General features: G+C 49.8%; 3 protein-coding genes across 6 annotated transcripts in view; 1 reads left to right on the plus strand and 2 right to left on the minus strand.

Annotated features, from left to right (window-relative positions):
- Nucleotides 1-1,530: 1,530 nt before the first annotated feature.
- TARBP2 (TARBP2 subunit of RISC loading complex) lies at nucleotides 1,531-6,960 on the plus strand. 2 transcript variants are annotated; one of them, XM_047066975.1, is made up of 9 exons: nucleotides 1,531-2,015; nucleotides 2,570-2,739; nucleotides 3,551-3,653; nucleotides 4,233-4,328; nucleotides 4,912-4,984; nucleotides 5,198-5,315; nucleotides 5,625-5,752; nucleotides 6,165-6,366; nucleotides 6,526-6,960. In XM_047066975.1, exons 1-9 carry the CDS (start codon nucleotides 1,963-1,965, stop codon nucleotides 6,681-6,683), a joined length of 1,101 nt encoding a protein of 366 aa, XP_046922931.1. In that variant the 5' UTR covers nucleotides 1,531-1,962; the 3' UTR covers nucleotides 6,684-6,960. The 2 variants fall into 2 exon arrangements, with proteins under 2 accessions (XP_046922931.1, XP_046922932.1); XM_047066976.1 differs by lacking the exon at nucleotides 1,531-2,015 and adding an exon at nucleotides 2,071-2,264.
- A 264-nt stretch (nucleotides 6,961-7,224) lies between these two features.
- NPFF (neuropeptide FF-amide peptide precursor) lies at nucleotides 7,225-9,299 on the minus strand. Its single transcript, XM_047067407.1, has 3 exons — nucleotides 7,892-9,299; nucleotides 7,570-7,691; nucleotides 7,225-7,456 (listed from the first exon to the last, which is right to left on the minus strand). Exons 1-3 carry the CDS (start codon nucleotides 8,216-8,218, stop codon nucleotides 7,339-7,341), a joined length of 567 nt encoding a protein of 188 aa, XP_046923363.1. The 5' UTR covers nucleotides 8,219-9,299; the 3' UTR covers nucleotides 7,225-7,338.
- A 2,186-nt stretch (nucleotides 9,300-11,485) lies between these two features.
- The window catches only part of ATF7 (activating transcription factor 7), an 87,241-nt gene continuing 72,205 nt past the window's right edge, over nucleotides 11,486-26,521 (minus strand). For 2 of the 3 annotated variants that reach the window (XM_047067404.1, XM_047067406.1), the window contains 4 exons: nucleotides 25,960-26,112; nucleotides 23,051-23,248; nucleotides 21,732-21,840; nucleotides 12,920-18,087 (listed from right to left, as the gene is read on the minus strand). In XM_047067404.1, coding sequence (XP_046923360.1) covers nucleotides 17,870-18,087; nucleotides 21,732-21,840; nucleotides 23,051-23,248; nucleotides 25,960-26,112 — 678 coding nt within the window. In that variant the 3' untranslated portion in view covers nucleotides 12,920-17,869. Of the gene's footprint in view, nucleotides 12,809-12,919; nucleotides 18,088-21,731; nucleotides 21,841-23,050; nucleotides 23,249-25,959; nucleotides 26,113-26,521 lie in introns of those variants that run through there. The other variant, XM_047067405.1, reaches the window with a different exon arrangement.

Genomic DNA, 26,521 nt, shown 5'->3' on the forward strand with positions numbered 1-26,521 from the left:
CCCCACCCCCCGACCCCTAGCCCCGTCCCCACTCGGCTCGAACTCCCGCTCCTTCCAAGGCCCCCGCCCCTGGCCCCCCGGGACGGACACGCCCTGAGCGGGGGATGCTGCGCTGGAGCCGCCGGCCTCTTAAAGGAGCCTGCTGCTGCCATCCGGCGCACTCCAGGCTCTTCCCTGGCCCTTCTGGGCCCCTCACCTCCCTGCAGGCGGTGTCTGGTGGCAGTCGCACCTCGGGCCTTACGCTGATTCCGTAGGAGCCCTCTATGACCAGCCTTATAAACTCCCTCCTACACGCTTAGACAGCAGCCCCTCAACATGGGACCCCCCACCCACTCCCGCTCAGAGCTCTAGCATTGCTTCCCTTGTCATACCGCTATTGCCAGCTTTCCTTCCCCTAATTGTCACCACTCCAGTTCTACCCAATTGGAATCCACTCAGCTCAGTGCCCCGTCCCCCTTCGGTGTTGCTCATTATCATTCCGACATTCCTCTGGACCTCCACTACCTGACCCGTTCTCAGAACACTCATTAGACTCAGACATTTTCGTGATCTCTCTCCAAGGTCACAAGATTTCCCCTACATCTTTTGACTCCGTGGTCGTGAGACTTTGGGGAGGAGAGACTGGAGCTCTGGAACTCAAAAATACGTGTTCTGCTCTGCACCTAGATTAGTGGGTTCGTTTTAAAAGACCAGAATCCTCTCTTGCTGTCTCTTCAGCTGAGAGACCCAAGACCCACAGCAGAAGGAATGCTGTGTCCTTCTAATCCTGTTGTCCCAACCATAGCCTGATTCTCAGCACCCAGAGGGGGTCTCCTGGCCAGCTACAACAAGGTTGACTAGGGACACTCTAAACAGGCTTTAGAAAAGAACTGAAACCAGACAGGCTGCGGGCCAGAATTAAGGGAAAGGGGGGTGAAGGAAAAGGAAGCAGATGCTGTGAGACGAAGGCTCGAGGGCCAGGAGCTTAGGCCGCGCGCTGAAGGGGAACTGCCTGAGATGGACTTGGCCTGCTCCACCGCTCGAGGGGCAAAGAACAATTTCCTCCCCGCGTCCAGGTAAGGAAGGCCCATCCTCCGAGCCTGCAAAGAGCTAGGATCCGACAGCCGCCTCGCTACTGGACCAATCACAACCTCTCTTCAGAAAAGAGGCGGGGCCAAGGGGAACTGACTCTTTCCTTGTCCCCGCCCTTCTAGGTAACGTAACCAATCGCAATCTGCTGGAGCAAGTCAGCGCAATCGGAAATAACCAATTATACCGCGAAGCTTTCCGTGCACGCCTGACCCTGCCCCTCCAGCTGCGACAAATATGGCGCACGAGCTTCTGGGTTTTGTAGTTTCCTTGGGATTCAAAGGACCGGGTGCTCGAGTTACCCCTCACCACCCCGCCTCTAGCCTCTTCCACTCTACTAGTACGCATGCCCGCCCCGGGGAGGGGAGACGCGGAAAAAAGGCGGAACGCTATTAAAACACACACACACACACACACACACACACACACACACACACACACACAACCACCCTCAGTTCGGGAAGCGATAGTGGACGCGGAAAAAAGGCGGAACGCTATTAAAACACACACACACACACACACACACACACACACACACACACACACACACACACACACACACACACACACACACACACACACACACACACACACACACACACACACACACACAACCACCCTCAGTTCGGGAAGCGATAGTGGAGGGCTCTGCTCCTCCCAGAAGGCGGTGCTGCCTGGCAGGACAAACCACGCGGAGAGTTGTGGGTCGGATAGCTCCCCTCCCGATGGAGACTCATGGAGTCAGGTGGGCGGGGGACTCCATGTCCCAGCATGCCCCGCGGCGGGCCCGACCGGCCGCGACTCGGGGCTTGGCCCCGGCCCTAGCTCGTCGGCTGTGTATTGGGGCGCGTGGAGGCTGCAGTCACGGTGGCGCCCGCGGGGACGGAGGTGGGAATGAGTGAAGAGGAGCAGGGCTCCGGCACTACCACGGGCTGCGGGCTGCCCAGGTGAGCCGCCTCGTACCGATCCCTGCCGGGCGAAAAGCGTGGCGCGGTGCGGAGGAGTTAGCGGCGCGGCCCCAGCATGCACCTGGCCTGAGGGTTGTTCCCGGCAAGCACTGGGGTAGTGGGCCGTGGTTCCCGGCATGCATCCCGGCAGTGGCCACTGCCTCCTGCTCTAAATAGTTTGGGTTGGCCCGGTTCCCAGACTGCACTTGGGGCACTGGGCTTTAATGCCCCCGACCTTCAGTGCATTTGGTGGGTACCGGGTCCCTGGCCTGCACTGTGTCAGGGGACATGCACTTGCGACCTGCACTGGGGTACAGGATCCTCTTCCCTAACCGAGACAGGAACAGTGCATTCCCCGCTTGCTCTGGGGGCAGTGGACCCTGCTTTCCCAGCCTGCATCTCTACTCCACATTGAATCCAGCTAGTGTTTGCTGTACTGTCCGGGGTCCCCTGGACCCTATGTCCCCCATGGTGTGCCTGGGTTTGATAGTGCTTGGCCAGGTGGGTGCAGAGTTGGAGGTGTGATGAGGGTCTGTGCCTCCCGCCTCCCTCAGTATAGAGCAAATGCTGGCAGCCAACCCGGGCAAGACCCCGATCAGCCTTCTGCAGGAGTATGGGACCAGAATAGGGAAGACGCCCGTGTACGACCTTCTCAAAGCCGAGGGCCAAGCCCACCAGCCTAATTTCACCTTCCGGGTCACCGTTGGCGACACCAGCTGCACTGGTGAGGAAGGCTTGGGCAGCCTGGCTGGGGTGTGCATTCACAGGGCCCTACTGGCTTTGTTTCTTGGAGTCTCTTCCCAGTCGTCTTCTCTGAGGCCAGTGAGGGAAGGAGAGATTTCAGGGGAAAAGCCACTGACTGGATTGGGAAAACGGGTCTGTGAGGAGGTGGGTAGGACTTGGGAGAGTTGGAGGAGCAAGCAGGACGGCCACAGTGCTCTGGCAGATTGCCATCATCCTAGAGGAGAAGGGGGAGATAAACCCAAGTCTCAGTGAAGTATTTGGGGGAGTATGTGTCGGCTGCACTGGTCTCTGTTCCAGGTGCTTGACCAAATTCCCAGTTAATCTTAAACCAGTCTAATCCAGTGACGTAGATGGTAGTATCCTCATGTTGAATATGAGGAAAGTGAGACCCGGAGAGATGCAACGACTCGTGCAAGGTCCCATGCCTCGTAAGTGGCAGAGCCAGGCCTTGACTCTAGAGCCTACCCTCTTTCTACCTTTGCAGTCGTCTATCTGTATTGAGAGAAAAGAAAGTGCTTCCCAGGGGAAAGTAAGGCAGGGAAAGAATCCGCACCCCAAGGTGTGTGAACTCAGGAGCAGTTTATGTCCGGCATGACTTGATTTGGGGAGCTCCTGGGAAGATAAAAGCCCTTCCTTCCAGCAGCTAGTGTAACACTTCCAGTCTTGGGCAGGGGCACCTGGTGAGTGGGGCTTGGTTGACTCCCTCCAGTTGTGAGGAGAGAGGCTGTGGGATGCTGGTTTTTCTTCTGTCCTCCCAGTGACGTCCAGTATTGCCCACGCCCCTCTCCCAGGTCAGGGCCCCAGCAAGAAGGCAGCCAAGCACAAGGCAGCTGAGGTGGCCCTCAAACACCTCAAAGGGGGGAGCATGCTGGAGCCGGCCCTGGAGGACAGCAGGTGAGGGAGGAACAGCCAAGGCTTCCTAGAGGCCCTGCCAGGAACGCAGGCCCCTGTGCGGCCACCTCCTCTGCCCAGTAGGGCTGGCCTGGTGACACTTAGCCGCCTCAACCTGGGCCTCTCCCTGAGAGTGTCCTCTGGACGAGCTGGATGCTTCCAGGGCTCCTGCTGCTGTGAAGGATCCTTGGGGGGGAATGTCAAAGGGCTGTGGCTGTGGTTTGGGCCCAGGCTCGGGAGGGTGCGGGGCGGAGGCCGAGGCTAGAGGGGCCACTCCCCAGCACGCCTCCTCTGTCTAGCACGTTGTCCCTCCTTCCTCCACACGTTCATTGGAGTTTGTAGCCTCCGTGTTTCTTGAGTAGGAAGAGACCCTCCTTCCCCTTCTCTCAGTCTTTTTGATCCAGTGTTTGGCAGCAAAGGATCGCTGGTGGTTAAGCTTCCCTGAGTCTTTGGCTGAAGTGGAAGAAGTTTTCTTAGGGGATGGGCAGGTCAGGAGGACCTGGGTCCCCACCCTCTACCCTCCCCCCCGCCCCCCCGCCCAACACATGGGTGTGAATCAAAGGCCCCCTTCCCCTCGGGAAGTTCTTTTTCTCCCCTAGACTCTTCACTGCCTGAGGACATTCCAGTTTTTACTGCTGCAGTGGCTGCGACTCCTGTTCCATCTGCTGTTCCAACCAGGTATCTTGTGTTTCCTGACTGCCTGAAGGGGGCGGGGGGGTGGGTGGGAAGGAAGGGGTCCTGGCTTTTGGTCCCCCAGCCTTTGGACTCAGGCTGGTCAGGCAGGAGCAAGTCTGAGAGTAAACAGGATGGAATAGTTGGGGACCAGCATTTGAAGAATTCGTACCAGCTGGTAAGCTCTTGGGACAGGAGGGAATTTATGATTTTTAAATAGCCACGTGGATGACATTTGGCCATGTCTGAGGGTCTTGCAGGCCCCATTTGCTTCTGAGTTGGTCACATGATGGTCCTGTGTGTGCGTCCCATCAGGTGCTTCCAGGGACTGGATATACAGCCCCTCTCCCACTGTCCCGGCAAGGTGATGATCTTTTGTTCCAGAAAAATCTCAGTGGGCCTGGGCCCTGGAAGAGACCTCACTTGGGTGGGAGGGGGAGGAAGCAGGCTGGATGTTTGGACAGACAGCTGCCTGCCAGGTGGGGTGTAGGGAAATGGTCATGGGGACGCCGAAGCAGGGCTTAGGACTCATGGGGAGCTGCAAAAGGGACAGCCCCAGCAGCTTTGGCCTGGACCCTTTTTCCTTCAGGAGCCCCCCCATGGAGGTGCAGCCCCCCGTCTCCCCTCAGCAGTCCGAGTGCAATCCTGTTGGCGCTCTGCAGGTGTGCCCCCATCCTCATTTCCCACGCATGCCTTGTCTTCCCTTGAACCTGGGGCCATGAGGGACGGTCATGTGGGGCTCTTCCCCTGTTCTGAGGGCTTTTCCCACATCCTTTATTCCTCCTCTAACCTGGAACCTGAGGCTCCCAGGGGAGGAAGGAGAGGACGAGTCTTTTCTCACTCAGCCTTGCACACCCTTGTCTCTCCCTTCCAAGGAGCTGGTGGTGCAGAAAGGCTGGCGGTTGCCTGAGTACACGGTGACCCAAGAGTCTGGGCCGGCCCACCGCAAAGAGTTTACCATGACCTGCCGAGTGGAGCGTTTCGTTGAGATTGGTAACCGGGCGGAGGGGAGTTCTTACAGCTACTCCAGCCCCGGCCGCAGGCAGCTCCTAGCCTCTCTCTGCCAAAGCCCCGCTGTCCTGGCTGAGTCCCTGGCTCGGCTCCCTTCCTCCTGGCTTCTCCCTTGCACTCTGCCCTTTGCCCCCCTTCTGGCTGACCAGGTTCTCAAGTGCATGGCAGGTCCAGAGCTCCTCTTTCCAACTGACATCCCGTGAGGGGACCCTCAACCTTCAAGTTTGAGCTGGGTGGAAAGCACTGGGTCTGTTGGGGATCATAATCCAGCAACCCTCTCCCCACACGCAGGCAGTGGCACTTCCAAAAAGCTGGCAAAGCGTAACGCGGCGGCCAAAATGCTGCTTCGAGTGCACACGGTGCCTCTGGATGCCCGGGATGGGAATGAGGCAGAGCCTGATGACGATCACTTCTCCATTGTGAGTGGTTTGTGCGGGCCAGGCACTGTGGTCCATCCTCCATGCCAGGCAGGGCCCTGGGGACATGGGCCTGTCGCTCGGGAGTGAGCCTCTTCAGGTCCCAGGCCTGCTTCTCCCCATTTTCCTACCAGACCCAGAGTTCCTTGGGCCCCCTCTCAGCCTCAGCTACAGGCCTGCCTGGTGAGTGCTGTGGGGAGCTGACCCGGGGCAGGGGCCCTGCAGCCTGCTGTTACTGGCATGAGGAAGGCTGCCTGGACCCCTGGTCCAGAGTCTAGTAGTTAGAGGGGCCAACTCGGGGAAGGAAGCTGGATGAAGCATTCATTCTGTGGGCTTTTCCCTCCTTGGCATTGAACGTTTGGTGCCTGGGTCTCAGCTCGTGGTTGCATCTTTCTCACTGTCCCCATCTTGTCAGGGTGTGGGCTCCCGCCTGGATGGACTTCGGAACCGGGGCCCCGGCTGCACCTGGGATTCTCTGCGAAATTCAGTGGGAGAGAAGATCCTGTCCCTCCGCAGCTGCTCCCTGGGCGCCTTAGGTGCTCTGGGCCCTGCCTGCTGCAGTGTCCTCAGTGAGCTCTCTGAGGAGCAGGCCTTCCATGTCAGCTATCTGGATATTGGTATGGCTAGTGGGGAGGCCGGGGATGGTGGGGACTGAAGCAGAGCAAGTACAGATGGGCCGACGGGGGTGGGGGAGGGCATGATGGTGATGTGGATGTACCCCTCCCGGCTCTGCCTTCCCACCCAACCACGCCTCCCTCCTCTCTTTTGCTCTCCAGAGGAACTGAGCCTGAGTGGGCTCTGCCAGTGTCTGGTGGAGCTGTCCACACAGCCGGCTACCGTGTGTCACGGCTCTGCAGCGACCAGGGAGGCAGCCCGCGGCGAGGCTGCCTGCCGTGCCCTGCAGTACCTCAAGATCATGGCGGGCAGCAAATAAAGCCCCAGCCGGACTCACGGATGTGCACCCCTGCTCCCTGCCCTTCTTGCCCCCAGCCTATGTGTCTGCTCAGCTCTGGTACCCCTGGAGGTGCCGTCTCTACCTCTGACACAGACTGCCTGCCTGCAGGCTCAGGACACAGGGCCAGGAGCCAGGGACCCCAGGGCCTTGGCTGGCTCAAGATCTGGCCTCCTGTCACTGGTGGTGACGAGTAGGAATGAAATCAGGGGGCTCTCCTCTGGAGCCCAGAATAAACGCGCTGCCTCTTGGATTCTTACGTCTGCTCTGGTTTCTCTGACTGGTACTGACGACAAAGGAGGTTAGCACCAGATTGCCTCCCCTGTTGTGCCTCCCCACCTGGTTCCCCACACGTCCCCACACTTGCCTTTCTAGTGGCAGGAGGCTAGGTACAGTGACCTCCGGGGGCCCCACCGCCTGTGCTCCTGCGGCGCTCGGGTTTTGTGGAGATGGAGGGGGCCGTGGTTCTGGTCCCAGGGCTCTCCCCCAGCCCTTTGAAGTCTCATACAGGCAAACACATGGATTCAGAAGCTGGACAGCTTTATTTGGGGGGTTGGGGGGGAGTGGGAGGGGGGTAAGGGAGATGCGGCACTTTCAGTTGTGAGCCTTGCACGCAAACATATCAAGGGATGATGTGTCACTTCTTCCCAAAGCGCTGAGGGGCAGCCAGGCTCCAGAACGGGGCGCTGAGCTCCTCCCCGGCTCGGGGACCCAACTGCTCGCTGCTCCAGGAGCCCCGGGTGTTTCTGCCAAACCTTAGAAGAGATCCATCCTCAGCTGTAGGTCCTTTCAGCCCCTCCCAGATCGCCCCCTGCCCCTTTCCTGTCCCTCTGGCCCCTGCCTTGCCCAGTGTCCCTCTCAGACTCACCTCTGGGGCTGAAACCGAAAGGCTGAGCTTCGGCCGGGTCTTTGCATGGCCTGGAGCAGGGAGTGCAGGAATGACCCAGGGGTCTGGGCCTCCTGCAGCGGGCGGGGCCTGCTGTCTTCCTCCTGTGGTACAGGGCCATCGGGGAAGGAAGATGGGCAAAGGCCTTGGACGTTTAGGTCACCAGGCAAAGGGAAGCTGAGGAGGCATTTCCTCAGATATGAGGACCCAGTGAAGACACTGGCAGCCAGAGTATCTGAACTTGGAGCTCAAGCCTCCCGCTGAGACAGAAAAATGGTGACATGGAGAGGGGGTGGTAACTTACCACGAAGATCTGCCGTCCTTCGTCTTGGCCCCCTGGTCCTTCAGCACAGCCCCAGTCTGTTAGCAGCAGCACCAGCAGCAGCACCGCTGCCCGCCTGGAATCCATCCTGCCATCTGCCCTCCTGCAGCTATACCCGCCTCTTATACCTGCTGTGCTCCGGCCCCCTCCCCACAGCAGCCTGAGGGGGGATCTAGAGCAGGCAATGGAAACGCACGGCTCCATTAGGAGCCGCCTGGGACCCCCTCCCATGGCACCCCTGGGACTTCCTGCTCCCAGCCTCCGGCCCCCAACCCCTAAGCCTGGAGTTAGAGACTTTATTAGATGCATAAATCCTGTCTCCAGAGCTCAAGAAGCATCATTAATTGCAGATGTGTTGTCAGAGCCAGGCCCTGGGGGGCCTTCAAGAACCCCCGATTTCTCAATAGGTTGGAGAGCGCCAATTGATCACCTCCTCTTTCCTTCCTTAGAGAATAAAAGCATAGAGGAAGTCTTCTAAAGAAGGGCTAGGCATTATGTCCCGGGACAGAGGGAGGAACTAAGAGCCAGGGTTAGAATTAGCCAGAATGACGGAGCCTGATCCTTGCCGTGACTGTGGCTGCAGCTGGGGTCATCCAGACCATTCACACCCTTGCCTACATGGCTCTTGGGAGGGTTGAAAATGGGATCACTATTCAGAGATTTGCTTGTGGACAGAAAAGTGGGATACAGAAGGAGACTACAAGGTTTCAGAGCCCACACAGTGGGGATTGCTTCAAATCTCTGCAGACTGATCCTGTCTTCACACTAGAGAGCGCTGCTTAGGACCCATCTCACCTGGGCTTCTGGAGCCATCCTCTGCAGTGAGGCACTGCTGCCACCCTGTGGCCACAGCTCCGCACTGTCAAGTCTGCTCATTTCCTTTTTCTGCTCTTTGAAGGGTGGTGGTTGGGGGGGGGGGGGGGGGAGACGGAGGTTCCTAAGCCTGATTCTAAGGAGTCACAGAAAGGCAGGGGCAGGAAACTGGGGTTGGAATATGGCTCTGTTCACCTCCTACTAGTCACCCCAGCCTCTGCCTGGCTCTGACCTGTTGGAGCAGGTGACAGGAATTCTGCCTTAGGAAAAAATCAGTCGCTCTCAGGAAGGGGGTCCTTCAAAGTCATCTGATAGAGTTTCCCTTCTGATCCTAGAATCCCTTCCTCAACTTCCCCTGTCCCCGCCCCGTGTGGCTCTCTAGCCTGTGCTGGAGAGGTGCCATGAAGTAAAAAGTCTGTGGATCAGTCTTGGGCAAGCCATCTCTCAAAACCCACAGTCTCCTCACCGAAAAACATGGCAACGTTAAAAGGAACTACTTTCGAAGGGTGCCTGGGTGGTTGAGTTGGTTAAGCGTCTGACTTTGGCTCAGGTTATGATCTCGTGGTCCATGAGTTCAAGTCCCACGTCAGGCTTTGTGCTGACAGCTCGGAGCCTGGGGCCTGCTTCGGAGTCTGTGTCTCCCTCTCTCTCTCTGCCCCTCCCCCACTCACACTCTTTCTCTCAAAAATAAATAAACATTAAAAAAAATGGGGCACCTGGGTTGCTCAGTCGGTTGAACATCTGACTTTGGCTCAGGTCATGATCTCAGTTTGTGAGTTCAAGCCCCACATCAGGCTCTGTGCTGACAGCTCAGAGCCTGGAGCCTGTTTTGGATTCTGTGTCTCCCTCTCTCTCTGCCCCTCCCCAGCTGGTGCTTTCTCTTTCTCTCTCTCAAAATAAATATTGAAAAAAAAATTAAAAATTTTTAAGAAATAAAAGAAACTACTTTCCAGGGTGAGCATTATTTGAGATACTTTTTGTAATCCATTTGGCACAGGATCTGGCACAGAGCAAGTGTCCTCAAAACGTTAGCAGTGGTGATCCTTGCACAGAGTCCCAGTGAATTTTCCATCTCCTGAGACATTGGTGGGGCAGACTTATCCATGTGCCATGCTGGCTTCCGTCTCCTGTGGCCTCCACCAGGGGTCTCAGTGTGCCCCACTAAGTCACATACTGTTGCACATCTTTCATGTGTGCGAGCCTTTCACGTATTTGATTCTTCCACTCTATTTTTTGTTAAGGGGACCTCCCTCTTTTAGCAAGCCATCTAGCAACCAATCTATAACTTTGGATAGGTAGAATAGAGCAGGTTTTGATCTGCATGTTCGAGATACTAGGTTTCTATTAATGCGGCCTCCCTCTGTAAGCTTGGTCTCACAGTTGGTCCCAAGCACAGAACCTGACACTCATCATCATCACATCTTGGAATGTCACCGCTTCTTAGAAGGGAGGAGTATCCAGTCCACAAGCAGGTGGTTTTTCTGTGGGAAATGGATCCTATACCACATCAAGGCCTCTGTCTGTTCTTATCTGACAGAAGTCCAGAGGGGCAGCGTTGTGAGGGTGTGTGAACCACTGCAGAGTGGCTCTGGGGTCAGACAGAGCCATTGTAATGCCAGCACGTGCACGTCACCGTGGGCCTTGAGCAAATGTCAACCTAAACCTCAGTTCATCTTAAATGAGGCATTACCAAGGGGTTGTTGTGAACAGAAAATGACTTAATGAATGCAACGCATCTAGTGTTACACCCAGCACAGAGCAGCCAATAAGTGTTTGCTACCCTGATTCTCCTGGTGTCTCTGATCATCAATTACAAGTGGATCTGAGCTGAGGCTCAATTCAGAAAAGGTCAGGTCTAGCTAACTTCCTATGTCCAGGATGGAGATAGCTATCTTCTTTGGTACGAACAGACATATTGCTGGTTCAGATCCAGACCACTGCAATAAAGTATCGCAATGAGGCAAATCAAATGAATTTTTGTTTCCCAGTGCCCGTAAAAGTTATGTTTACACTATGCTATTGTCTATTAAGTGTGCAAATGTCTAAAAAAATCATGTCCATACCTTAAATTTAAAACATTCCTGGGGCACCAGTGTGGCTCAGTTGGTCAAGCATCTGACTCTTGATTTCGGCTCAGGTCATGATCTCAGAGTTCATGAGATCTAGCTCTGTCTCCGGCTCTGTGCTGACAGCGTGGAGCCTACTTGGGATTCTCTCTTAAAATAAATAAGTAAAACTTAAAACAAAGTTAAGATATTGCTAAAAAATGCTAACAATCATCTGAGCTTTTTAGCGAATGGTAATTTTTTTTTTTCCTTAAGTAAGCTCTACACGCAACGTGGGGCTTGAACTCAGGACCCTGAGTCCTGAGACTCAGGGACCCTGAGATCAAGAGCCAATGCTGCACCTACTGAGCCAGCTAGGCCCCCTGCAAGCTGTAATCTTTTTGCTGGTAGAGGACCTGGCCTTGATGGTGATCACTGCTGACTGATCAGGTTGGTGACTGCTAAAGGGTGGGGGTGGCTGTGGCATGGCAATTTCTTAAAATAAGACAATGAAGTTTGCCGCATCGATTAGCTCTTCCTTCCATGAATGATTTCTCAGTAGTGTGTGATGCTCTTTGATAGCACTTTACCCACAGAATTTTAAAAATTAGAGTCAAACCTCTCAAATTCAACCACTGCTTTATCAACTATGTTTCCGTAATATTCTCATAATCTTTTTTTTTTTGAATATTTTAATTTTAAGTAATCTTTACACCCAACATGGGGCTCGAACTCATAATCCCGAGATCAAGAGTCACCTGCTTCACCAACCGGTACTCCAGCCAGACACCCCTGTAACATCCTACCACAAATATCACATCCTTGGGTAGGCTCAAACCGTCAACCTTTGGGTTAACAGCCGGACGAGCTAACCGGCCGTGCTACAGAGATCCGCCCTGTAATATTCTAAATGCTTTGTCATTCCTAGTCTTGACAGCGCCTTCACCAGGAGAATCTGTCTCAAGAAACCACTTTCTGTGCTCCTCTGTAAGCAGCAGCTCCTCTGTTCAGCTTGGATCAAGGGGTTACACCAAAGCAGTCCCATCTTCAGGCTCCACTTCTAAGTCTAGTTCTCTGCTACTATCTCCCCCACATCTGCACGTACTTCCTCCACTGGGATCCTGTACCTTCAATTTGTAAAAAACAAAACAAAAAATCCCCACCCTCTGCAAAGTGCAACAGAACAAGATACGCCTGCAGCTGGGATGGGTTAATTCTCCCAACTTGGGAAAGTGCCCTCCCTTCAGTCCCAGGTCTTCCAAAGCCTCACGATCTTGGCAGCTTTGGTATTTGGATTTCAGCAACTTATTTTCTCACCTTCTCTGGAAACCCATGCGCTCCCGAGCACAACACAGTGAAGACCACCACTGCCTTTCCCACTCTCCTGCAGAGACTCAGGCTTCCTACTTGCATCAGTTATACCAAACACCAACCACAAACAGCTTCTAAGTCACTTCTCTTCTACCTGGAAGCCCTCAGAGGCACCTGCTATCTCCTGGTCAAGTTCTGTAGCCTGGCTCCCTCTTCCTCATTTGTGCTAATTATCTAAGGATACATAAACATGAGCAATTACTAGTGACTGCCCTGCCCCTTGCCAGTTCCTGGCCATTATCTGTTTTTCTTGTGAACTCTTACCTGCTTTTAAATAAGCTCCACCCCTCACTTCCAGATCGACCTCTTCCCCACATCTTTAACTCCTGTGTGTGTGTTTGTGTGTGCACTCCCCTAGTCATGCTGGAAACTTTCTGAGAGTAAGGCTTTTGTTTTTTATTGTTGGGAGGAAGGTGGGGAAAAACACTGAAAGATAAGAGGCCACTTGCCTTCAGACACCCGACCATTCCCCATCCACATAAAGCACACAAGTTCTACAGCGAAGGCTCCCATAATGTGGAGGCCCTTGTGCCCGTGGCAGTGCACAGATGTGAGCCCCTGTCTCTACGCCTTCTTTTGTCTTTATGTAATTGATATAAACCACCTACCTTCTCTAGGCTGTGTCTTCCCTGCATCAAAAGGAGGGATAAGAATCCCTGCTCCTTCTGTCCTAAAAAACGGGAGAGTGAGGAAAAGCACAGACATGAAAGCCCAAGGAGTTCCCAGAGAATAGTGGCCAATGAGACTTGTAGATCAGAGTACCGAAGCATTAGACATAACAGTGGTTCTCTTTGATAGTTTAATGTTATATTTGCAGCATAAATAAGGCACAATATATGTCAGGGCAAGGGGGAGCAGGAGAAGGCATGGCTGGGGGGAGAACTGCTGGGTGGTAAGGGGCGGGGGATGGAAGAAGGCACGGTTAGGGAGAACAGAGTGAAGCCTCTGTCTCAGCCCCGTCCTGGGAGATCGTGAGAGCCTGCTCACAGGGATCATGCTGAGTCGGGTGGCAAGGAAAGGGAGAAGACGGTTTTGTAACAGAACAGCCCGTAGCACTGCATCCTCCCACCTGTCAAAGTCTGCCACTGGGGACTGGGGAGACCCAGACCCAGAGTCGAGCTCCTTGACGGGACGGAGAGGGGCTGCTACATGTCAAAGGTACACAGATGAACAGAGATATAACCATAGATACACACCACTTTCTTTCAACAGACACTATGTCAGGAGGCTGCAGCCTCCACTGTTGGGGCTGGAGGCTCATCTCCCTGCTGGAAAGGGGTGTGTGTGTGTGTGTTACAGGACAGCTAGAGCTCCAGCCCATCCTTCCCATAACAAAGACTGTGGAGTGACCAGTTTGCAAGGGAATATGCGACAATTCCTGTCCAGACCAAGGCAGGACAGGTTTTAGGAAGAAGTAGAAGGAACTCAAACCTAGATTTTGAGATGAATGACGTGGTTGTTGTTTTAATGGGGGTGGAGGGAGGTACTGGAGGAAGTGGAAAAATGTGTTAGTGCTAAGGCAGAGGATGGTACTTAAAATATCCCTGACACCCTACAAGGATTTTCCAGCTTGCCCCTAAGGCAATGGTTCTCACACTTTAGTGTGCGTTAGAATCACGTGGAGTGCTTGTTAGAGCCCAGCCCAGTTCAGTTTCCCATTCAATAGGTCTGTGGTGGGGCCCAAATGTGCATTTCTAACAAGCTCCCAGATACTGGTGCTGCTGCTGCTACTGAGCCTGGACCACATCCTGAGAACCACCGCCCTAAGGGAAGGTCAATGAAACTAGTGCTCATAGCCATTTCTTACAGCTAAAACATCACCCACCAGTAGCTAATGTTGACGATAGCTCTGTGCTACCAGCCCCCCATTAAAAAAATAAAATAAACCCTAGCAGCTACAATACAAACCTGCATCTACAAAGGACACAGCTGCCTTAGCCTGCCTTATTCTCCCCAGCCTTTTCTCATTCTGGGGGTAGGACTTTACCCCAAGGAGAGACAGATGAACTGGTAATGGGGTGGGAATAGTGGCCAGTAGCCACTTAACGCTCATTCCTGCTGGGTCACCACTCTGAGGTGAGTGGGTGGGGATTTATGTCTGTGTGTACATGCATGTATGCGAACACAGAGAGAAATCAGGTTTATACAGTGAGGGGGATGATTAAAGTTGTGGGGGGCTGAAGCAGGATGGGGGAATCCTCTAATCTGCCTTGGGGTCCTCACCTGTCCCATTCCCCCCTCCACCCCTGTCAAACAAAAGTCTAAAGAAAGCGGAAAGAGCATTATCAACAAAGGCATATGTGATATAACTAGGAGGACTGGATTCTAAACGGACTGGTTATGAAATTAAAAAAAAAAAAAAGAATACATTTCCTTCCTGTGTATACAATGTACAATATTAATGAAAAATAATGATTTGGGGATGGCAAGGAAGTCATGAGAGAAAGGGGGGACTCTCAGGGGAAGGGGGCTGTCGCAGGGCTAGCACCTTTAAAGGAGCCTCTCAGTGTGGAGCAGGGGAGCCTTAGAAACCAGAGGAGGAGTATTTTGGTGTCTGCTTGGTGGTTCAGGCTGTAGACAGGGCATGGTTATGGTTAAGTACCCCGTCAACCAGGATGGGTAGTGCTGGAGGGCAGCGAATCAGGAAAAGAGTTAAGAATGGCAGAACAGGCGTAGGGAAGGCAGCAAGGTGAGTGAGGTTAGGTCGTCTCCTATTTACCACTACCAAGAGTAGAGGGTCTAGTGCTTAGGACCATGGAGAGGAGTGGAGGCTGAAGGAAGCCAGATTTGGGGTGTACAACCAACAGGGGAAGAGCAAGTAAAGGAGGGCCTACTTTTTCCCTCTCTAGCAGTGAGGGAAGTTTTCTCAGGCTTTGCAACTCTGAGCAAGCCTTCTTTTAAAGGAATAGGGCAAAAGTCTGAAGACCTGAAGACCTGGTCTGGTACCTTTCTCTATGGCCTTGGTTATCTATCAGCTGTGTCTCCGGAATGAGGTGGGAGGCCTGAATCTTGTGTTTGCTTAGAGTCCCAAGGCATCCACACTCTCAGCTCCTCTCACAAAGTATCCTCCCTTGGGCCCCTAGAAAGGCCACGGTCATTAAGAAGGGAGAAGTGACGCCCTCCATGACGCTTGGTTCTGGTCCAGATGAGTCTGGAAAGCAAAGGCCAAGGGAGAGTGGCCACACGGCTGGCAGCAATAACAAATATCAGTGACATTCCCCTTAACTATGAGAGAGTCTCAGGATAACCAACTGCCCTGCTTTCTCAGTGAGGCCAAAGACCAGCTAAAGAGCTATCTGGAGGGTTCTGTCCTGTCCCTTCCTACTGCTTCACCAGTAAGGTTCTGGCAATCCCCTCATTTAGGCCCCAATAAGAACTTCCCACCGATGATAATGAGGTAAGGGCTGGAGGGAAGGAGACATGGGGACTAAGAGACCCTCTAAATAAACTAGCTGTCCTACATGGGGACAGACGGGTACGACTCAAACTTCCTCCACAGCCAAACAGTGAGGCAGGGCACATATGCAGTGACAAACGGATTCTTAACTTGAAAAACACTAGAATGAAGGGGGGGGAAGAAAAATAGTCCAGGGTCTTGTGAAGGCTCCTTAGGAGCCATAAACTCAGTCAAGCTTTAGGGCAAGGCTGCTGGTGGGAAATCAAGATGATAAAAAATGAAACACAACTAAAGCAGAAGAAAGTCCCAGGGAGCAGCCATCAAAAGGAAAAGTCCTGAGTACAAGTTACGGCTGTGAACTGTGGAAGGCAAGTGCAGTCCCTGGAGGTGGGGACTTGTATCCCGACCATCTGCCAGGCCATTTGCTAGTCTGAGTCACCTCGGGGGCTGTTCCTGTTGGGTCCCGGGTGGTAGAGGATGAGAAAACTGTGTTTTCTCTTCCTTCTCTTTACCAGGTGTGTCGTGTTCAGCACTGGTTCTGAAAAGCAGGAGGGGAAAGGAAAAACAAACGCAGCAGAACAAGTCACCTGACTGGCTCACCAGTACAGCACTCTGGGAAGACGGGAATCTCGTAGCTTAGATTTCCTCATTCCCCCATGACAGCCAATTCTGGGAAACAAATTAAGGAAGGAAGCTGGCAGTTATTTTGCACGTATGTTTAAGATGGAGGTAGGAGAGAGGGAGAAAAGGGCATTCTTGGCTTGGGCAGATGGCAGAAGGTGGCTCTGGGACAATTGGAAGGGATTCATACTGACAGGCTATTAAAGCTGACCTATCTATCCACAGGCCTCTGGCTTTGGATCACTTCCTGTGGCCCGGTAGAAATTGCATAGTTCAGAGCCAAAGGAAGATCAGAAGTCTTAATGGGGAAGAAAGAGGGACAAGAGGGATGAATTTCTCCCCCTGCAACCTAACGCCTCAAAGTAAGAATGGCTGAGAGCAATAGTCACCAATTTCCCCGGGCAGGCCAGACCTTCCCCAAGCAGGGCTGTTCTGCTGAGATCAGTACTGCACCTTCTCTCTCTTGCTTCTCCCCATGTTACCTGACCCTCGAGAAAACCCACTCAGGACCCTGGCTCTGATGTCTCAGAGTCCTGGGGCTGGGCCTTTGGGGATGCATTGCATCTAGGGGGCATCTAGTTCCAGGAGGCTGCATCGGAAGAAGTGAGACAGAGGCAGGACACAGACGGGGACAAAGAGGGAGATACAGGAGCGGACAGACGACCAAATGGAATATGTGTGCTTTGGCCAGTAAACTCTTGTAAAACATAAAGACTCAATTTAGTAACCTGATAGAATGAGCTTTAAACTATACTGTTCCTGCCTGCCCTAATGATAACTGCAGGAGGGTGGACTGGGGAGGCAGGGAATCAGCTAGTCACACTCGGGGCACTTTCCCTTTTCACTAACAAGCAAGAGCTAATAAGGCCACACAAGATGATCTTGCCAAGGCTTAGTGGGAGGTGGAAAAGGCCCCACCTGGAGACCGGGAAAACTCAAGACACAAAAAAATGAGGTACCCAAATAGCTCTAGAAATAGTTGAAAAAGGATTAGAATTCTTGGGGTTTGTTTCTTTTTGCTTTGTTTTTGTTTTTGAGTGTTTTTTTGTTTTTGTTTTTGTTTTTTTTTGGTGGCAGGTAGGGAGAAGGACTAAAGTTTATGGAAGAGCTGGAAAATACTGCTAATTCATGTATCAAAGGTAACTTTACATTCGCCATAAGTGAATGTTTTAACTAGACTTCAGGAAGGGGAAAAGGGGATAAAATAAGCAGCTAACGGGAGACAAAGTCCTGAGCCTATGGGGTAGCTGAGGCGGGCCAGCGGGTGACCTGCCATCAACACTAGCCTCCCTCTACCTAGCAGGAGGTGGCATGCTGCTAAGGAACAGGAAGCCATGGCTTCATGGGAAGAGAGGCAACTGAGAAACCCAAAACCTAGAAGTGCCAAGGGTTAGTGTTAAGAGACAGGTACACATGCACAGGCTGGGGTGATTGTTCGGACCATCTGGAAAGGCCTTTGGCTGTAGGTACATCAGAAACTGCCCCCTTAGGGGATGATCTATGTGGCTCTGGGGCTGGGAGGCTCCTAGTACAGGTGTCAATGTACACGACCATGTGGCTGAAGAAAAAAGCCCCACATCTGTCCGTTACTCACAACACACAATCTTTCCCTCATACCGCCACGTCCAAGGCAGATGGAGGGGATAAGATGACATCTCTCTTGGCTCTCGGGTGGGCGAGCTCTGGCTAGGGACCTCTCCACCAGGGGAGGCATCATCTGCCCGCAGACTGGGACTGTGGGGTCATGATCACATGCGACTGTATCGGCATGCTCAGTTCTGTCCTTTGGCTGGCCATCTGAGTGAGAACCGAGGTGGCCACAGCTTCAGCTGCAGAGCGAACACTGAGGCCATTGCTGGGGGCTGTTGCTGAGCTGTGTTGAATCACAGGGGCTGGAGAACCCGTGGGCTCTGAGCTTTCCTTGGGGCTTTCTGCCAGGGAGGAAGGCAAAGAGCAGAGAGCAAGTGGTTAGAAAACAACATGGACAAACAAGCAGGACTACCTTGTGCCACAGTTCTAAAGGAGCCCAAAAGAAAAGGAAGCCCATCATTTCGGGAGGAAGCTTCCCAGAATCTTGGCTTCTAAGCCATGGAGGGGCTAGGAAATGGGAAGTTGTGAGATGGGCAGCAAGAACTAGGCCCACATTAATCTACCTATCCTAGTAAAGCAGACACCTCAACATGTTAATTACACCATCTGGCTTCTAGGTTACCCCTATTGGAACACTCTTCCTTTATCCATGTCTTTAAAGGTGCTTTAAAATAGATCGCTTGTTTTAGCTATCCTGATTAATTCCCACAAGAATTTAATTGTTCCATTATTTTTTATGTTCCTTTAGTAACCAGTTGCACCACAGGTGAGCCTGATAAATATCAAGCTGCACTCAGATGACGTTATGACCAGTCCTGGGCCAAGGTTCAGTTAATACAACAAACTACAAAGAGGCCTGTTGGACCCTCCTGACTATCAATTAGCTAGGCATTAATGACTTCAAACACGTATTATGAGCTATGCCACGTCACCTAAAGTGACGATAAACACAGAGCTGAGCTGCACACAGAGGTGACTCCATGTTGTTCTTCAGTCGAGTTTTACTAAACGTCACATAACCTCTACGGCTGCTTAAACAGAGATGTATGCAATAAATATGGGCAAACTAGTAAGAGTTGGTTGTATTTTTCATTGTCTGAGTCTTCTTTCAGGATTCAAATATAATCCCCTCTGTGGAGCCCTCTTTGTTGCACTCATGAAGTTAACTATTTCATCGCTTGGGCTTTCAGAGCGCACATTCATCTATTCCATCGATTCATCATTTTTACCAAGCATCCTGTGTGCCAGCACTGGGGTATATAATGAATAAACCAGGAGGCCTGTCCTCAGGAAGCTCCCACTCTAGGGGCCGTGTGACTCGGTTAGCTGCACTTACCTTATTCACATGTTGACATGTTTATCTCCTCATAACTCTGAGTTTCTCAGAGGCGGAGACAGTGTGTCATTTATCCTTTGTTAAATACCTACCACGGTGTCTACACCACACAGCAGGAACTAAATACAGCTTTGGAAATAAGTAGTTTAATGGCTCAACTACCTCTTAAAAGTTCTTGCAAGGATTGAGTAGAAAACTTACTGTATATATATTTTTCATACTGATGAATACTCAGTCCTTGCCTTCCTTACCCCATCAAAGAGGATCTGAAATAGTTGATCAATGAACTTGTTGAACCATTTTCTTACTATGGTTTCCAGAACACCACACCCACTACTCAGCTCATTTTCCTCCCGCCTTCTTGGTGGCTCATTCTGCTTCATCTGTGGGTTTCTTCTCCTTTCTCTGACCTCTAAATGTTGGAAGTACCCCAGGGCTCGGTCCTGCAACTACTTTTCTCTCTCTGTCTGTGCTCTTTTGGTAACAGGAACATTTCATCTGGTTTTGTGGCTTTAAAAGCTAACTACATGCTGCTGACTCCCCAAGTTATATCTTCAGCCTTTCCTCTGAACTGCAGGACCACATAACCAGCTTCCACTTGACACCTCCATCCGCAAGCCTAGTCAGCTTCTTAAGCTCAGCTTGTCCAAATCGGAGCTCCAGATACACTCCTAATCCATTTCTTTCTATACTTCCCTCTACTTCCAATTCATGGCAGCTCCATTCTGGCAGCTGCCCAGGCCAAAACTTTTGGTGCAATTTTTGATTCTTTTCACAAATACACCACTCCATCTGGCCCATTATCAAACTCTGTCGCTCTAACTCCAGAACACACCCTGAGTTCACCCTCTTCTCCCCACTTTCGCTACCACCGTCCTGGTCCAAGGCTCGGTCATCTCTTGCTCATAGGACTGCAACAGCCTCCTAAATGGACTGCCCGCTCCTGCCCGTGCGCTCCTGCACACTCCAACAGAGTGATCCTGTTCAAACAGATCGGATCAGTCATGTCACGCCTCTTCTAAAAACCCTCGGATGGTCCCCAACAGAGAGTAAAGGCTGAGGTCCTCACTACGACCAAGGAGGCTCTATGCAGAACTGTTCCCATTAGCTCCCCTACTTCATCTCCAACTACTCTCCACCCCCCACTCTCTCCAATCTAGCTACACTGGCCTTCCTGATGCTCCTACTTTGGGTCTTTGCAACTGCGATCCCTCCTATTGGCAGTACTTTTTGCCCTTATACAAATGCATAGCCAGCTCCCTCACTTCCTTTTTTTTAATATAAATTTTTAAAATGTTTATTTATTTATTTATTTATTTATTTTTTTTGTTGTTGTTTATTTATTTTTGAGAGAGAGAGAGAGAGTGTGAGTGGGGGAGAGGCAGAGAGACAGGAAGACAGAATCTAAAGCAGGCTCCAGCCTCTGAGCTGTCAGCACAGAGTCCGATGCGGGGCTCAAACTCGTCAACTGCGAGATCATGACCTCAGCCGAAGTCGGACGCTCAACCGACTGAGCCACCCAGGCACCCCTCTCTCACTTCCTTAAGTGTCTTTATTCAAAAGCCACCTCATCTAAAATTGCAACCCTGCTGCCAACATTTCATATTCCTCTTCCTGTTTCATTTTTTCTTCCAAGCATTTACTCTTACCTAACATACCATATATTGTACCTATTTATCTCTCTTGTTGTCTGTCTCGCCTACTAAAATATAAGCCCCTCAAGGGTAGGGATTTTAATCTAATATTTGGTTTCCTATTATATCCTCAGCATATAAAACAGTGCCTGGCACAGAAGAGGCTCAATCAGTATCTGCTTAATGAATGAGTGTATCCTGAAGTACATATTAAAATTAAAATTTAAATAGAGACGCTTAAAATGAGTGATGTGGTTACTCTTTTTCTATGGGAACACATCTCTGAAATAATAAAGACGGTTAGTGGAAAAATAATTCAACATATCAAAAGGTGACAGCCAAAATTTCTATGAATTTGTTAAATTTGCAAAGGAGATTTATTTGCTTTCACTGTCCATGAGCAAAGTATTCACAGTAATTTTAATCTCAGGACTGCGCTTGTCCTGAGCATGACGCTATGCCCGTCTCTTTCTAGCACTGTTTTATGCGTGCACATAGGTTACAAACTCAAACCACCCTCAGCCCATCATTAGGAAGATAAAATATACCCCCATATCACAATGCTTAACAAATGCCAATGCATCATCTGCTGTTTATATTCTCTTGAGGCCCAGATAGTGTCTTTGACATAAGAAAGAGCTAGATGTGAATCTTGCCTCTGCCACTTCCCCAACTGTGTAACCTCAGGTACATGACTATTCTGAGTTCGGTCTTCTAATGTATAAATGGGGGCAAGATCCACTTCATGAGAGAACTGGGCAGATGGTAGAGTGCCTAACACAAAGGAGGCACCCAATCAATAGTGCTACCCTTTATCTCCAACTATGATAACTCTATATGGTTCAGAAAAAAGTTATTTTGTAGGACTGGTTGTTCCAGAAAGGCTGTTTGTTCACTTATTAGTCTGGATCCCCCAGAACATTCAGAATGGGTTTACAAAATTATAAACAGTTCAGATACGCAGCACATGCAGTTTACTGACTGACCAACCTTGCTTTGGTTGTGAGTCACTCACCTAAATAGCCTTGGGTCTTTTTCTGTAGTGCAGTGACTGGGCAGTCTTTATGAGCTAACAGTAGCTGTTTCAACTGAGCCACCTCATTGCGTAGTAACGTGACTTCATTCTAAAGAGGGAGGGAAGATAAAGGTATCAAGAAAATTCATCCTCTACCCTTGAGCCCCCAGCAGCTGTCCCCACAGTAAGGACAGAATGCTGCCTGGATTTTCTCCCCTGAGTCTGGGAGACTCCTGATCCAGCAAGGCTTCAGACAGCTCAGGGCCAGTACAGTCATGAATTCGACGGCAGGAGCTGCTTACAGTGAAAAGTAGGGATTTATAATAGAAACATTACTCCTATTTAGAATAGATATAATCAAACCAAAATTAATAATGCATATGTCCTTTGACTAAGAAAGCCTACTTCCAGGAATCTATTTAACAGAACTACCTACTCAAGAGCATGCAATGTTTACTCCAGCATTGCTGTTCTGGCAAAAAAAATTAGACATACTATAAATATCCATACTTTATAATATAACCACACTATAGAATACACTACTATACGGCTATTTAAAAAAATGAAGTAGATCCTCTGTAGACATGGCCAGTTCTCCAGGAGATACCATTATCCCATTTAAGTTAAGACAAACACACAGTACCTCCCTGACCACCCCACAAAAAATATAAATGAAAAAATACTTAGAAATACATAAATGTCTGGTATGGGCACACCAAACTTATCCACAGGAAAAAATAATACTGAAGAGGAACTTTGGTTTTGTTCTGTATCTTTGTGCGTGCATGTGTGTATACATGTTATATATATATATATAAATACATTCGTACACTACCTTTGTATTGAAATCTTTTAATTAGTAAGTAATCAAAAGAAGGAATAGTAATATTCAAGAAAATATCTGGATTATAATTTTTCTATTTGTGCTTGTGTGGCTTTTTCTTTCTTTTATTAAGCTGCATTATCTGGGGCAAATACATTTCCCTTTGGGTGTTCCACAACCCCAGTCAGTTTCTACTGATGACCTAAAAGAGTACCCTGGGGCAATTAATCCAATTCTCTTTATCCAAATGGGTCTATGGTTGATTCAGACTCCAGCAGCAGGTCTGGGAGTAGATGGTTAAATGTCTTTTCTAGTCCCTGGGGAAGGTATTTTAATTTTGACGGTTAAGAGCTTCTTTCTGCACTTCCTGGCACATTTTCTGGATCTGTCCTAATCTGAAGAATCATCATCTTTTACAATACTGTTTCACTTTTTTCTGATTCAATCCCACTTTCCCAGATTCATCAATCCCAATAATCATTCAGGACCCACTCACACTCAGCTGAATGTTCTGAGAAGTGAGTTCCTCTGCCTTCTTCTCTAGGGAGGACACCCAGAGCTTCCGTTTTTGACGGCAGCGGGAGGCTGCAGCCCGGTTGCGTTCCAGAAAACGCTGCCGCCGCTCATCAGGATCTTCATCCACGGTGCGTCGCCGACGCCCTCCGGTGCTAGGAGTGGGCTGGGCTGGTGAGACCTGGTGCCCAGGAAAGAAGAGGAGTTACTTGAAGGGAACGTCAACTCTTTTCAAAGTAGACCTGATGTCAGGAAGTTAGTAAGCTCTGGTAAAGATCTGGTAAAGGGATGCACTAGTCTCTGCAATCAGCGTTGAGTCTCACTGCCATGCCCCTGAGCTTCTCTTCTGCAGCAGTTCCGCACTCTGCCTCCCATTTCCTTCCAGTCTTCTCAGCCCCATACCTAGACAAACCACAGCTCAGGTGGAAACTAATTATTTCTGAGACAGCCAAGATGAAACAAGCATCATTTTTTGTTTCTTAACAATAGGGAATCTTATAGGCAGGGAAATCATAATGGGGACTGGGTGTCAGGGGAACTTTTAGGGAGACCGTACAATAAAAATGTTTGAGAATCACTGATTTGGACAAGCAATATATACAAACGACTGAATGCGATACCTTTCAGAAAAGGAGAAAAGATTTTACTACCAGCGAGATACTGGTTATCATGCAGAGAAATGGATTAGTGTATTCTTACTTATAATCAGTTATTAATCATCCTCAGCAATCACCCTCCCCACCTTGTTTGTTCTGTTTGCTTTTAAACAAAAAACTGTTCTTTAATCCCTTTACAGATTGGTCATATAGGACTGCCTCTTGTCTTTAAACTTTACGCTGATGTCCTCTGTCACTAAAGTACTTTTGGATCATCTTCCTTTTCTATTAGCTGATATGTGTTCAGAGAAGATAGACCAACTTTATAATAGCAGCCAAAATTAAAATGTAGAAAGGTCAGCCATCTGCATAAAAGAAACTATATAATGTAAAACAATGCCAAAAATAAATTCTTCCTGGATCTGTTGCTATTAGAGAATATCTATATTAGTAGTTCCCAAATGCCAGAACTCACATCAGTTGCATGAGAATAAGCATGAGCTTATAAAAAAAAAACAAAAAAAACCAAAACACCCAAAAATGTTATACTCCACTTCAGGCCTTACTAAATCATGTTCCCCATTAATATAGATAATCAAGAGATAATTTTATTTACTCACACTAATATTATATCTCCCAAAAGAAAAAAATGGAGGAGAAATTTACAACTCAATTTAATGAGGTACAGGCCTTGGGTCATCACTTCTCACTGTACTAAGATAAGTTTACACTAATTCTCTTGAGATTTTCAATTTCTTCTTTGTCCTGAGCTCAGTGGAGCACACGTGAAGACCGACACTCTAGGAGGATGGGGAAAAGGAAATGACAGACTCCTATTCTCTCACAGTAACTCAGCAGCTCATGCAGGGAATGAAGGGGAAAGAGTGCCAGGAGAAAGAAGGGAAGAAGGAGAAGGAAAGGAATCAGTGGTGACTAAAAAGAAGTTCATCACATTTTTTTTTTAAATAAAATTTGTTTTAATGTTTATTTTTGAGAGCGAGAGAACGCGAGTTGGGGAGGCACAGAGAGAGAGAGGGAGACAGAATCTGAAGCAGACTCCAGGCTCTGAGCTGTCCGCACAGAGCCTGACATGGGGCTCAAACCCATGGACCGTGAGATTATGACCTAAGCCAAAGTCAGACGCTTAACCGACTGAGCCATCCAGGTGTCCCTATGGCATTTTCTTAAGAGGGAAAGCAGCACAACTCGGGCAAGGTGGCTGCTGCTTTACCATCTCCAAAGACTGGCATCGGAAGGGGTTATGGGATGGTGGGCAAGCTTAGCTTCCAACAAGAAAACTCAAGTGAAGGCTTTTGTTGTTGGCCAAGCTTTAAGGCGGCATATGGCCGTTAAATGTTAGGACATGTGGTGGTAACTGACGAAGCAGGTGGGGACATCGGAGAAAGGGGCTGGGCAAAGATGTAATTCTAGAAACCGATCTCAGGTTGTTGTCACCTGTCCAGCACAGACAATATGAAAACTAAGGCCTGTTTAGTTTTCGAAGAAACTTACTAAAACTGAGGCTTCCTTGAGAAAAGAACTGGGCATATAAATGGGACTGTTCTAGCCTTATTAAGACTTTAATTTCTCTGTGATAAAAAGGGATTACATTGATAAGGAAAAGGTGTTTTACTGTTCGTTTACTGAGCCATCTTTGTACTGTGACATCACATTTTATGTTTTTATTATTTTTTAAAGTATGCTCTATGCCCAACTTGGGGCTCAAGTTCACAAGCTTGAGAATCAAGAGTCGCACACTCTACCAACTGAGCCAGCCAGACACCTCTGACATCACATTTTACTCATAAATTGTTATTACTCAATTTTTGCTATAAAACCTAATCAGGTAAGTTTTTTTGTTTTGTTTTTGGTTGTTGTGGGGTTTGTTTGTTTGGTTTTTTGGTTTGTTTGGTTTTTGTAGGCCTTAATAAATGGGAAAGAGACTAGGGGAGCCTCCTTTGGTGCACAAAGTGGTTTGAGTGAGGTTCTGTCACATTTTAGAGGGCACTGCAGATACACCATTCACATGTTTATAGAAAAAAAAACAAAAACAAAAACCAAAAACTGAGACCTCCTCTGTGACAGTGTTGTGTTATCCAGTGTGCCTGACAGAAGTATAACCCAAGAGGAGGTAACGCACTTTGCTGTCCAACTTAACAAGAACCAAAGTACAGGAAGATGCCCAGAAAACTAAAACTCACTCCTCTGTAATTTTTCCGCTCCTTGAAATTCAAACAGATATGACATAAAGAGTAATGGTGGTGCAGAGGGCTCCCCCATCCAAATACCCACTGACCTGTGGCTGGGCAGGGGACGGGGCATCAGGGTGTTGGATGAGGATCTGGCTTTGCTCAGGACGGGCCGTCACCATGGTGCTGGCAGTACCTACCACCATTCCACATCCACCATTGATTGAGGACACTTGGTGGGTTAGGGTGGCTTTTAGTCTCTGTGAGGGACAGTAATAAAAAATAGTTCGTCAAAGGTAAGATTCTATCACGGGTAAGAGAGTGGGCTTAAATTTTAATACTGACCTTACAAATAGCTAAAATTTCCGTGCCAATTTACCCTTAACAGAGGAATTAAAAGAAAATGACAGGGAGAATGTGCACCTGGATCCCTAAAATGCCTACTCTGTTCCTTGGCTATCATCCTGGGCACAGTTGGAGGGTGGGGGTTGTTGAAGTAATAGAGTCCAGATGAAAGCTCTCTCCTGGAACCCGGCCAGGTGCTGGTTACGCAGCTATTCACCTCTTGGCCAGCTCTCCTGCCCACTCACCCACCCTCCATCTGTCACCCTGGAACTGAAACAGCAAGCATTCCACGCCAAACAATCTGTGCTGCCTCTTTTCACTGCC

This window comes from Lynx rufus, unplaced genomic scaffold (genome assembly GCF_022079265.1).
Source record: "Lynx rufus isolate CCGP_SWC_20201006 ecotype Redwood Valley unplaced genomic scaffold, mLynRuf1.p SCAF_7, whole genome shotgun sequence".
NCBI classification, from domain to species: domain Eukaryota; kingdom Metazoa; phylum Chordata; class Mammalia; order Carnivora; family Felidae; genus Lynx; species Lynx rufus.